At 40.7% G+C, this 14140-nt stretch overlaps 1 protein-coding gene across 5 annotated transcripts in view; it reads right to left on the bottom strand.

Annotated features, from left to right (window-relative positions):
- Window positions 1-21: 21 nt before the first annotated feature.
- The window catches only part of gramd2aa (GRAM domain containing 2Aa), a 29562-nt gene continuing 15443 nt past the window's right edge, over window positions 22-14140 (bottom strand). Inside the window, exons 4-13 of one of the 5 annotated variants that reach the window (XM_068724348.1) lie at window positions 11952-12009; window positions 10135-10450; window positions 8807-8910; window positions 8083-8181; window positions 5823-5894; window positions 5667-5723; window positions 4236-4413; window positions 2594-2687; window positions 1667-1771; window positions 22-1271 (exon numbers count right to left, since the gene is read on the bottom strand). In XM_068724348.1, the coding sequence (XP_068580449.1) occupies window positions 1268-1271; window positions 1667-1771; window positions 2594-2687; window positions 4236-4413; window positions 5667-5723; window positions 5823-5894; window positions 8083-8181; window positions 8807-8910; window positions 10135-10450; window positions 11952-12009 (1087 nt within the window). In that variant the 3' untranslated portion in view covers window positions 22-1267. Of the gene's footprint in view, window positions 1272-1662; window positions 1772-2593; window positions 2688-4235; window positions 4414-5666; window positions 5724-5822; window positions 5895-8082; window positions 8182-8806; window positions 8911-10134; window positions 10451-11951; window positions 12010-14140 lie in introns of those variants that run through there. The other 4 variants (XM_068724347.1, XM_068724349.1, XM_068724350.1 and 1 more) reach the window with 4 other exon arrangements.

The following is a 14140-nucleotide window of genomic DNA, read 5'->3' as shown; positions in this document are numbered from 1 at the left end:
AATTTGACTGCGCTGTCGGAGTCACGGCTCTTCATGGTGGTCCTGTGTGTGGGGCTGATCCGACAGGATGGACGGTTGAAGGGTTAAATCTTGACACCTAACATGACCGAAAAAATAAAAGTCGCAAACACTTTTTCTTTGTCTACATTTTCTTGACCAATTTAATTCATAAGGATTTCACAAACTAGTCTAGGACTACATTCCACCCATGTCTGCAAAATCATTGATTATACCTGAAGACAAAGATATAATCACATGAACCTCACTGTGTCCTTTTGAAGTCTTTGGTGACTTCAATTGAAATGTATAAAATAAAAATAAAACATCCTGGGAACTCCTTTCATACAGCAGATTATTACAACTAAAACAGAAATGATGCATGTCGCCGAACCATCTCATTCACATTATAGATAACACCAACAGGTGGTGTTATTGCTTCAGTATATTACCATTAAATGACAGGTAACTTCAATCAGCCAAGTATCTGTGGTCTTAACGTGATTTCCTTCCATTAAAAACCCTCAAAAAAATGACAACTGAGTACCTATTATCAAGAATAAAATAGATCTAAACTCTTAAAACAGTGACATACATTTGAAATAATGTGGACATATTTTTTTTTTTTTAAAAGTGCATTTTGTTGTAGTTTGTTTTAGCCGTCTACTGAGGGCTATGGCAAGACCTCACCGGAAACACAAACAAACATTTGGTTTAGTCAACTCGCCTGTCAGAAAATGTTTGATATTAACACCACAACTCACCGGAAATATCTTTTCTATCCGCCTTTTCAAGTAATTAATGTGTTGAATTACCTCTCACCGTTACGTCCTCGCCTCTAGTCTCAACCACCACTAAACGTCTCCACTGTCACAAACGGCAGCTTCAACTGCAACCTGCTCGCCATTTCAAAGTGTAGAGATTTACGCTGCAGGGTCATGTGGTAAAAGATGAAATGTCTGTGAGGGGGAAAGGCAATGGTAGACAGTCATAATCTACAGGAAAACCTACTTTAAATTCAGAAATAAATAGAGAGTCTGTTTGCATAGTCTGGAAGTGATCACTAGATAGGAAGTCATTTCACGGAGGGGAAGGTCTGTCAGACGCCTGGGCTCGGGGCTGATGCCGTTCCTTTCATGTTGGTACGTGTCGGTTGATCTCTTCTGGGCTCTAATGCTGGTGCTGGATCTGTGCACCAGGGCATTGTCAGCTCAAAGCATGAGAAGAGAAAAAAGCCGCCAATCCGATGTGTCACAGCTGAGAGCAGTGGTTACCTGGATGAGAGGAGAGCAGCCAGGTGAATTAACCGCTTAGATCAGCTCTTTTTGTTATAAATTCATTCTTACACTGATTCCAGCACAGACACACACACACACACACACACACACACACACACACACACACACACACACACACACACCAATACTGTCCATGAGAAAACCATCAGAATATCTAACTACCTCTAACCAAACCATATATCATATAATAATACAACATACTAAACATACCTCTTCTTGTCTCACACATCTGGTTTATTTAGTCTCTTATGACTAAATCTAAACTTTCATGAACACGAAATGTCTTTTATTTCTGATATATTAATGTGATTTTCTCTGAATAAAAATCATCGATCACATATTGTCTGCTGGAGTAGCTGGTGCAGCGTTACCTCTCTCTCAGGGGCAGATTTGGGTTACTCAGGAAGGACAGCTGCTGCTCCAGACTGCACACACGGAAGGCCAGGTAGCAGGATGACAGGATGAGGAGAATAATACTGACGAAGGAAGACGAGACACACAGATTAGGTAAAGGACAACAAAAACAACAAGTTTTAGTGATGACGATCCTCTGGTTCTGTGGAGGAAGAGAGCTGTAATGTCTTTTGATGAACACTGGGAGGCGACATTTTACTTTCTGTCAACATTTCACAGCACTCCAGTGTCCTTGAACAACACAGTTTAAATGTGTCTTAAAGCACCATAGCAGTGCTTTTTTATTTATTTATTTTTTACACGTTTTGCAAATCGTGTTGCACTTTATATTACTGCTGAACATTTACTAGGTAGCGATGTAACATTTGTGTATGTTATCTAAAATAAACCTGCACTGTATTACTCCACAATGATAACATAACAATGAAAATATATAATGCAAGAGTGACATTTATTCATCCTTCAATTCATTCAAGAGTGACTTAATATGCATGCATTGAGTATTATATTTTAGGCCTAAATGTACACTGAGTATTCATTGTAATTTATATGGATTATAATCTGTGATATAACAGTGAGAACAGGGGGGGGGGGGGAGAGGTCACCGTCAGCAATATGACAAACCTTCAGGAGCACAAAGGGAATCACTGCTCTCTCAAGAACACTAAGGCTTCATGATCATTAATAATTAAGTTTGGTCTAATAGGAGGTCTGATCCCCTTGTGTTCAGGTTGACGAGTGAATCGCCCACTATTTATATCTCCATGTTAAAGCTCGCAGTGTGTGTGTGTGTGTGTGTGTGTGTATGTGTTGCTGTGAGTCAGCTGACGGAGGAGGTGATGGTGGTGTTGCTGGTGTCTGTGTGTGTCGCTCTGTATACTCACAGCAGGGTGAAGAACTTGAGCAGCTGGTACTCCATCTGGCCCAGTTCTGCCAGTGGCTCTGATAAAAGACCTCTGTCTGTTTGCAGAGCTCGCTCTGTAAAACACACACACACACACACACACACACACACACACACACACACACACACACACACACACACACACACACACACACACACACACACACACACACACACACACACACACACTATAACATAAAACCATTAACAGTACTTGGCTTGACTGTACAACATGTTTCACTTTCAATAGTGCTGGCCCACCTGTTAGAGTAATGGTGTGACAATATGCACTTTCGGGCTAGAAAATAAAATGTGTGTATTTATGTATGCAGGTATAGTGTTCGAAAAAAGAAAAGTGATACATTTCATTCTAATGATTATATTATGTGCATTTTGTACTAAAACCCAGAAAAACAAATGTAAGAAAATAAGAAAGGATAAAACAGTTTTTGCACATTTTATTTTAAAGGAGGTAAATAATAAATAAAGAATCGTATGCTGGTTTGCATTCATTGTTGATTTAAAATATTGCAAAGAGTGAACACTATATTGTCTGAATCATATAAAACCATCATACCTCGACATCTCTACAGTGATTGTATGCTAGCTGTTATGTATGCGTTGCTTCTTTTTGCACAGCTCCTATACGTGTGTGTGTGTGTGTGTGTGTGTGTGTTTGTGCGTGATGTAAAGCTACTACAGTACAGGTGTCGACTACGTCTTTTAATTACATGATTTCTCAGCTTTCCACTCCACATGTGAGCTGTGATGAAAATGTCCACAAAAGCTCACGCTGATCAAATGTCATGTAAACATGTAATAGAGAACAACACTGATGTAGGTCAGTGTTGAGAAATCATCTGTCAGCATGCAGCCATCAGACAACGTTGACAGCAGACATTGTTTGTGCTAATCTCTCCTTAATCTGAACCGCCCAAAGCTTTTTAATACACCCCCCCCCACCCCCCCCGCACCATTTAATCTCCATTTGGAGCTTTACGTGTCGTTGCGTAAGAGAGATGTTGCCATCCAAAAGCAATTACTCTTTCTTTCGCTCTCTCACACACAGGGACAAGACATTCAAAAGAAAGCTAAAAGACACACACACACACACACACACACACATACACAGACAAAGACATCTGCATCCAGGCTTTCAACACTGTTAACCTATAAAGGAAGTGACATTTTGAAGATGTAACCTCACTATGTCATCTGAGTCAGACTACAAACCTCTACTCATTACATATTAAACTCTTCATGGATGCACACATCATTAAGTTGACAGAATGTCTTATTCCCCCCGTACACATTAATCATCCAGCCTCTCTGTATTCTTAAGATTAATAGCCAATCTGGTGCTGGAAAAGCAACTTAATTCCATTTTGGTGGACAAGAACTAAAATGCCCACAGACACAGGTGGATTTCTCTCTCAACTAGTTATTGATTAAAGTCATGCAGGACGAGTTAAAAAATAACAAATAAAATATTTGACAGTAGGGTTTTCTTATCACACAATGTGTGATTCACCTGACTAGCCTCAGACAGTAGCAACAAGTGCTGTTGATATTTCCCTACAGTAGACACTCATAAGCCGTGCCGACACGGATCGTTTTATCACCTTCCAGCGGTTGTTCTGATTTGAAGGGTGTGTCTGCGGCGCTCAGGCTGCTGGTGGAGTTCCCCAGGAGGTGAGGAAGGGAGGACGACACAGACACCACGGAGGGTTTCCTTCTCCACTTTAACACTGATGGGAATTCGTCAACCGCCGGGAACTCGTCTGGAACTGGGAACTCGTCCTGTGGCGCAGAAGAAAGAGGAGAACGTAGATGGTCATTCAGCTGCAACAGGACGTTATCTAAACTAAAGGAGTCGGTCAGCGCACTGCATCGTCTAAACCTGAGACGGTGAACAAATCACCGTATCATTTTGTTTCTTAACATGTATTTAAAGGTCTTGCTTGGTCAGAAAAACCTGAGGAGTTGACTGATCACAAACCATTAGCGACCATTTTTATTTCTACACTTCAATCATATTTTGATATTGTGACCCCCCTACATGAGACTGAAACCCACTGAGCTATCCAACAACACGAAAGTAATGCAATAAATCAGTTAGAAGCGTTCATGAGGACAACTATTCAGCTCTCTTTGATTGGTGGTCATCCTTGGTATTTGGTAATAAAGCAATTATGAATGGTAATCCATGAATAGCTGCAGTTATGAATGTTAATAAGTTAATAAACACATTTTTGCGCTGGGTAAAATCCAACACATCATGGGGCTTTTACACAACCTTTCAGCCCAAATGTTAATGACTTAAATTAATAATGAATCAATGGTGTTAATGCTATCTATTCACTTTAAAAGGTTAAAGGTCTCTCTCTCTCTTAAATGTCAAGAAGCAACAATGAAAAGAGAGATTCAGCAAGGTCAGCAAATATCCTCGACATTGGAATATTTCTGCTACTTATGCGATATAATACTTCTGATTAGGAACTGTAACTACGAATCAGGCCTCTTAACCTTTTCTGTGTTAGACAGTAGCAAAGCTCTACGAAAGCCTCCATGGCCTATGCTGGCACCATGAACAAACACCTTTCTTTCCTTTGAATACTTTGGGTTTAGATTACAGTGTGATCAAGGACGAGCATGTTAACAGAACCTAATTATAAATGAATACAAAAGCTGTTCTGTGGTGCAGTGGCCTATACACACACACACACACACACACACACACACACACACACACACACACACACACACAAGGTGACTTCACGGAGCTCTTTGATAGAATCTTGCCGACTCAAGGGATAAATTCACTGCAAGACTGCAGCAGCAACAGAATGATCTATCGGTGCTGTGTGTGTAAGAATGTAAGTCAGCCTTCAGGTCAGGGCTAGTTGTAACGGAGAGTTGTCGGAGGCCTTTAGACCAACATGGAAACACAACGAGGAATCATTTAAGCCACTTTAATGCCTGTGGATTAAGAGGTGTTGACATTTCACCCACTTGGATCTTTATCATTTTATGACGGCTTATGAAAGACTGACCAGCGATAAGGTCGGCTCCTCCATGAACTGCTTCAAGCTCAGACTCTTCCCATTGACCTGAAGAGGGAAGAGGAAATAACCTCGTTAACTGACACGCACACCACACAATACATGGACTAAAATAATAGCATGCATGCAATAGTATCCAAGTCTGACCTGAAGGTGTGTGCAGATCCTGCGGAGGACGTCATATACACTGTCTCTTGATAGCAGAGATACAAAGACATACTGAGGGAATACAAAAGAGAAACAGTGTTGTTAAAATCCTGCTGATACGCTACTTCAAAATAAAATAGCCCCTTGAAAATATTCTGAATTTATCCATACACATAAAAATGATTATAGTGGACAATTTGAGCTCATTTAAACAGAGTGGTTATCTCAAATGAACATGGATAAACTATATACTAAAATTAGGTTAGATGAGACATGATATTAAACTTTGACGAGCCCTGAGGGGGAAACTGAATAGAAAAATAGATGAAGAAGATTTTCTATTTCACATCTCGGCCTGCCTTTGAACACGTCATAGTCGTGGTCACTTTATCTGAAATATCAGCCGCACAAAATCAAACTTGCTGCTGCTCATGTTGTAAGTATACAATCAGTGCTTTAAGGCCTGTGGAACGATGTTTGAATATTTGTGTTTGCAGCCATACGAAGCATTTAATAAAACAGTAACATTACTGGGAAAGAGTCCAACTTTTCTGGAAATAATTTGGGGCAAACAACACTTCAGGGATTCATAATCCGGGCCACAAAGAGGATATTTCTCTCATCACATTTTTGCTCCGGCCTATTCTTTCATGAGAAAATAAGAATGACAGGTCAGTGACAGCTCACCCACATATCCCTCTGACCTGGATGAACATCGCTGCTGTCTAAAATGCACTTTTAAATGTATCCGCGAGCATTTGAAACACTGTGTTATATTGCGTGTCTTGTTGTATCATTCCTGACACAGTTGTGTTGGTGAACGAGCTGAAAAATTACAAACAGAGCCTTGACTTTGTTGTTACAGACACGAGCTGTGAACCTTTTACCTCATAAACACAAGACCCAACCTCAGTCCTCTTTTGCAGCACAGTCCCGCACTGTACAGAGCCGTGCTTGTATGCGCACATTGGTCATGTGACGCATATTACACAATCACGCACACATACATGGTAAAGGATATTTGCCCTTGTACAGCGAGGGACGTACTACGCTTCATATCTCCCATGGTTTGAGAAAGGTCGTTGCTTTAATCTGAGCTGCTGTGCAAAAAAAATCTGGCCAGTCACTGTCTTTATTTAATTAACTATTAATAATGAATGATTTGTGTTATGAATAAATGATGAACTGGGTACAGTACACATGTACTGTGGTGTATGTATGTATGAGTGCACAGTGGAGTATGTGAATGTCTGCGGAGCACTTCAGCTATTTCTGAACTTTGTGACGACTGCCATATCTGTGAGTAGCCGGCTCTTCTGCGTGTGTGTGTGTGTGTGTGTGTGTGTGTGTGTGTGTGTGTGTGTGTGTGTGTGTGCTTTGGCAACAGTCTGCCTGATGTGTGTGTGCTACCACTAGAAACATGCAGACTACTCCTACTGTTATCCGTTTCACTGTATTAAGCAAAACGATCAATGGGCAAAGCAAAAACAACTTGGTTTCGCTTGATATGAACAGAAATCCAAATGAAATATTTGTTCTTAAATTTAGCTCAGGAGCTAATTTGTTTTAAACGGCGTCACACAGAGGGACAAGAGAGCGATTCTAATCCAATACTCTTTTTTTGTCAAATTCAGTGAGTATCTCCTCACCGTCCCCTTGCTGTCTGTGTGTGGGCTGAAAAATAATCTGGGTGCAGCGTCACAGAGCCACAAACATGGCTGAAAACGGTTTAGGATAAATCACTGGCTTAAATGACTCACTTGTGCACTCAGTACACTTATTTTACTTCCTCAGTTTGGTCATTTGTGCCCTTAAATTATCAATCTTGCATTTCAATTTCTTAATTTGCTGGCTTTCCTCGCTCGTTGAGTGCAATCTAGAAATTCATGTGTTTGTTTTTTGTTTTTTGTACAATACTGTCCTTGAAGACACAAAACCTGGGTCACCACTGCTAAAATGAGCTTGCTGGCTATCATTATTGATGGGGCGTTGGGGCATAAACAGAAAGTGAAAAGTACATTATGTCTTTTGAAAACACCACTTGATGACAGGCTGAGTCTGATGTGTCAAAGTTAAGAAGCCCTTCTGAACATCATGGTGGAAAAAAAAACCCTCGCGCTACCATGCTGGGACTCCACTCTGCTTCTATCTATAGCGTGGTGTTGCTTTTTCCATCACAGCTTCTCCTGGAAAACCCAGCCATGCTGCGCTAATCAGCCTAAGTATTTTCATTGACAGCGACTGGGATGGAAGTGTTCACCTTCTGGCCGGTGTCTGTGGTGATAGCCAAGCCATTGGGCACAAGGCCCGCTGTTTTGTGCTTCTTCACCAGCCTCACGGAAACGACAGGGATGGCCACCTAAAGAAGACGGATCATGACATTTATCAGGAGAGACTCAGATTTGAGGAGGCAAACTTAACAGCAAAATGATGAGAAAATTATAGGTAAGATTTAAAAAAAAACAAAAAAACACCAGTGTGATTTGGGAAAGCAGACACTGAAATACACTTAGGAAAAGCCCCTGGAGAAAATCCACAGTGGACATGAAACGTGTCTCATTTCAGTCAGAATGTGAGGAATGCAGTTGGAATAAGTAGCTTATTGTCACTCAGATGTCAGGAGAGGTTTGGTTTCAAGGAAATGAAGGGAAGAGAACAGTGCACAACATCAGAGAGAAAATCACATAGCTGGTTAAGGTTAAAGGTTCAGTCAGTAAGTCTACCTGTTCTTATACATGATTGCACAGTGCAGACATAAAAAGAGAGAGAAAGAGAGAGAGAGAGAGAGAGAGAGAGAGAGAGAGAGAGAGAGAGAGAGAGAGAGAGAGAGAGAGAGAGAGAGAGAGAGCCCATAATCCTGAATGACTTTCAGTCACATAATTTGCCGAGTTGTATCGTCAGCTTGTCAGATCGTGACTGGGAGACACTGGCTCGTGTTTGTCAGTCAGTTTGACTTGATCAAGCTGTCTGTCAGTCTGTCGTACCTTGATGTCCTTGCCGAATAGGTTGGCATAGAAACACAGCCAGTTTCTGGAAATGTAGAGCCGGCCTTGTAGAAGAATATCTCTGAGAAGAGCACAGGAGTACACTGAGAACAGAAGAGAGAGAGAACGTGTGTTAAATCCAACTCATTCTATAAATGTTAAGCTGATAAAGAAAAACAAAACAAGGCTTATCAAAAACATAATGTCTCTGATCCCTACGACTGTCTCACCAGCATTTTGATAAAAAAAAAACAATCTCTAGAGTTTCATATCATTGGTTACATTTTTGACAGATTGCACATAGCATTGAGGTTTATGGTAAACCAGGTTGAACTAACAGAACAGTTCATGGAAGTGTTTCTGAGGTTAAACACATAGCAGAAACACTGAAGCAAGACAGATTGAAGCTGGACACTGTGCCAAGAAAAGACAGAGCTACTTCAAGCGAATCAAAATAAATATTGATTTTACAGTGAAATTGTTACCAGTGTTTGTTCTATAAGGCTTTTGATGTGCAATTACAAATGCTGCTGTTGAAGATGCTTGTATTTTTCTACAGATACTGAAAATAATTCCATGTCTTTAAGTGTCTTTCAACTGTTTTAAGCGTCCTGTGGTGGTCTAAAGTCTGTTTGATTACACTTTTACACCCACACTATAGTCAAATTGTGGTGAAGACATGCTAGGTTGTGCATGGCAGCTTCATTTACCTTCATGTTACTAAAAACCTTGTCTTTTATGTTGCTTCCATTATCTCAGATTTGTGCTGCAACTAATGACTCGTTATTGATTATATTTCTGACTAAAACGTTAGAATAAGCCTATTTATTTACATTATCTACAGCCAAAGATGACTTCTTAAAATGGATTTTAAGATGAATTTTAACAGCCCAAAACCCAAAGATGTATTGAATACATAACACAGATATAAAACAGAAAAGCAGTACATCGCCACGATTGAAAAGCGGCAACATGGAAAGTTCTGCATTTATTTTTATGGTTATTGCTCAATAAATTACTAAATGATCAATCAATTATTAAATGAATTCAAGTGGTGGCTCGATTAACTAGTTGTGATTGATGAATTAAATAATCAGGTCAGCTAAACAATATCTGGTATTTGATAAATGGCTAATATTGGTCTCATATTGTGCGTTAGTAGCTTGCAAAAAAAGCTAAACAGAGTACAAATACAGGTACAAATACATAACAGGAAAATCATAGTGAAGCTGAAGCATAACCATGTCCAAGAATATTAATAAAACAAGCTGTTGCAGTACAAAAAAAAAGACTCCTTGAAGTTTTCCTCGCGGTAAAGAGGACATTACCTTTCATGAGGATCTCATCCTTGGGCACACACTGGAACAGTTTGTGGTACTGCGAGTTGTACTTGCTGACAGTCTGTGCAGAGGGACAGGGCAGAGTCATGAGCAGCTCCTTGGCGGACCGGCCTGCCTGCACAGCACCACCGGCCACTCCTCCACCACCACCACCACCGCTGGCCACTTTGGCTCCGCTCGCCGCAGACACCACTCTCTCCCTCAAAGGACGCGAGCTCTGCACCAGGCTCAGCACGTTGGCACCGTACACACACACGCACTCGCGCACATCCAAGGCCTGGAGCAAGCCGCTGCAAGACACACACTGTGCGCCTGTCGCCGGTCAGTGCGGGGCCCCCGAGAACGGAGGACTGTCTACCTCTAATCTACATGAAACCTAAAAAAACCCCCACACACACCGGGCTCTAATGTGTCCGCCTACAGACACACATACACTACCACAGAGTTACAGCAGCAACGCCTCAGTCTACAGCCACAGAGCTCTCTCTCCAAAACTGAAAGGCTCCCTTTCTCCCTGTCTCAAATACACCTCCAGTGACTCCACACTTTAAAGCACCCAGCTGACACCCTCCCTCTCCTTCTGCCTCCTTCACTCACACACACACACACACACACACACACACACACACACACACACACACACACACACACACACACACACACACACACACACACACACACACACACACGCACACACACACTCTGCCCTTCATCATTCTGAGCTGAAAAAAACAAAAAAAAAACAACACACACGCACACACACACTCTGCCCTTCATCATTCTGAGCTGAAAAAAACAAAAAAAACCCAACACACACGCACACACACAGGTACTCCTCGCTACTCTCTTTCTCTGCCTTTGCCGTTCCTTCCCTCTATGTGTCAGCTTGTCTGCAGTGGCAGTCTGTGACACCTAAAAGTCCACACTTCACAGAGAAAAATCATACTTTTTCTTCCCATCTGAACACACAAGAGGTCTCATTCATTCCCCGCCTTCCTCCCTCGCAGCTCAAGCTCCCCTCCAGCTCTAGATATCTGCCACCTATTTCCCTGTCCTGTCCTGTATCTCCTCTCTTTTTCCTTCAGCTCCTATCAGCTCAGTTTATCTCAGTTGTCTGCTGCTCCTGTTTTTGTCTTTCTATTAATAGCTCTCACACACACACAGCTCCTGTCCTGAGGAATACGCCACTTACAGTAAATTACAGTAATGCAGAGGGCTCGGAGGTAATGTAAACTGTTAGTGTATAATAATTTGCCGACTGAATTCATAGGTCAAATAGTATTAGATCATTAGTTTGTGAGGTGGTCTACGTGATAGTAATTTAGGATTATATAGTAGTGCTGAGCCTGTCAATAAGCATATGATCATTTGTTTGCCGTTCAGTTTTAGATGTTGAGTCTAAAATCGTTTAATAATAAATAATAAATCTCACATTAGATGGGGAGTATAAGGAAAAATGTGGTCATTTCTCACAAGTGTATAATAGCAGCATGTTGTTATGTCATATGATTCAGAAAAGATAAATTAATAAATATAGTATGCATCAGATGGCAATTAGATTGCGTCATATTAGTTGAAGCCTTTTTTTTTTTATCCAATTTTCATGACACAGATCTGACAAACATATTTCAACACTGCAGGTATAAAAGTGAGAGAAATGCCTTTGAGTCAAGGAATTACATAATGGATCAGAATGCTGCTTTCATTACAGATTAAACATTTAGGTGAACATTACCACAACTGGTTGGACTTGCTCCAATCACAGACAGAGTTACGATCAGGATCAAAAGACAGACCAGACTCACCGAGCCCCGGTAACATTTTTTCACATCTTCATAGGACAGGTCTTCAATCAACTGAAACCTGCAATACAAGAAAAATACACTTCTTCACATACAGGTTTACATTTCATTAATAATCACTATCCTACATGCAAAATGTACCATACATCAACAACTCTTCTCTCTCAATGCACTATATATATATATATATATATATATATATATATATATATATATATATATATATATATATATACACATGTATATATGTATATATATATATATATATACATATATACATATATATATGTATATATATATTGCACATTTGAAGGCAGATTGATGCCTTCATCTGGCCTGAAGACAGCGTGCCAAATGGTTTATAGTTTGTGTGTGTGTGTGTGTGTGTGTGTGAGACAGCATGTTTATGTGTGTGTGTGTGTGTGTGTGTGTGTGTGTGTGTGTGTAGGTGTATGTGTGTAGGTGTATGTGTGTGTACATTGGATGAAAATCCCAGCTGGGTCAAAGCTTCCACATGACGAGTTAATCATCAGTGAGTGCATAACTGCAGGGAGACGGAGGCTGTCACAAAACAACATAATCAAAGACAAATATTGAGTTGTTTAAACACAAATAGTGACCATGCCAGGAGATTATCCATGTTGTTATTTTTATAGTCAGAATGCATGAACACACTCACACAGACAGACACACACACACACACACACACACACACACACACTGCATCGAGCTCGCCTCAGGAGGAGCAGTCAGAACAGTGCAGCAGATGTCACAGCATGATACTCGTATCTATTACTAACGCAGACAGAACCACCCAGCAGATAAAATATAGTATAATCAGCCCTCTAAGGAAAATGTCATTGAAGTGAACTGCTGTCCCAGTTAAGGCGCTTTAAAAAAAAAAAAAAAAAAGAGGACATGTATATGCAACAATACATTCTGAAAGGCCAGATGTTTTTGAGGGATTATTCTCTGACAGAGACTTCCCTTTCTTCCTGTATCTTTCTGTGAGTGCTAGGTGACTGACAGCGAGCAGAGCACGACGTAGCGCCGATATGAAAACACTCCTGCTGGAGGAGTTACTGATAAAGCGGAAGCTCTGGCCAAAACCAAATTGCAGCTTTGTGTTTGCTGTGATGGATTATCTCACTCTGTGGAAGCCATTTTCATACGGTGCAACAGAGAAAGGCATCAAATGAAGGGAGGAAAGTGGGCCTTTATATCTTCAACCCTCCAGAGTCCATCGGGAATAATGTGATGAACGGAGGACGACTGGCACATTTGCATAACACATCGGTTAGTCCTCATACTCAAAGCCTTTTTTGACTTGTTCTGTTCGTATTGTACCTATAATCACAGGTGGACTGTAGCTAAATAATGTTACTTTTACTTAGGTACTGCACTTAAAAACACAATTTTGAGGTAATATTGGACTTTTAACTACATTTATCTGACAGTTATAATTACCTTTCACATTAAGATTTATAAATAAAACACAATACTATCAGTTTACAAACAATGCAGTATATATATAGCTGTTCAAGTCAGCTCAACCCTGACATTGAAGTCCTGCTTACATACATGTGAGTGGATATGATAGCGCTTTATAACAATGAAGAAAGGTGCCTTTGTGCATAATGCATACTTTCACCTTTGAATTAACTTCCAGTGCATTTAGTTGCGATTACTAATTGAACTGGTTTGTACTAATGTTAACACAGTCTAAATGTAAAGAGACAAAAAAATAATAATTCCCAATATTTCATCCTCATATCTTTCAGAATAACGTTTCATGGAAATGTATTTCTCTACACGGCTGCCCTATGATTCAGCAGGGACTTTATAACATCTTACTGGACAAGCTCCACATTTGCATTCTCCTTGAACAGAGTCCTTCACTGTGTTGTACGGCGAGGTGCCATTATGTTAAAATGCCCATCACTGTTGCCTTAATAGGAGCAGGACTGTCCGTGTTCCTGCTCTGATGAGAGGCTTTCCTCTGGGTAAGAAGATAGCGTGACCTCTATCCCTCAACAACCCCCCCCCCCCCCCCCCCGACTCTGCTGCCTCCCTCCATGTCATTGTTCCTCTCATGGTGGAGCACAGTGGAGCTGAGAGAGGTAAACTCTGCCCCGACGGTGACACCATGATAATTATGTCAGAGAAACACTGATTTCTACACAGAATGTAAA

The sequence above is a fragment of the Cebidichthys violaceus genome, unplaced genomic scaffold (assembly GCF_023349555.1).
Source record: "Cebidichthys violaceus isolate CVI_PGR_0920_01 unplaced genomic scaffold, fCebVio1.0.p SCAF_30, whole genome shotgun sequence".
Classification (NCBI taxonomy): domain Eukaryota; kingdom Metazoa; phylum Chordata; class Actinopteri; order Perciformes; family Stichaeidae; genus Cebidichthys; species Cebidichthys violaceus.
Note: the sequence above shows the minus strand (reverse complement) of the source record. Positions and strands in the feature narration are given on the sequence as shown.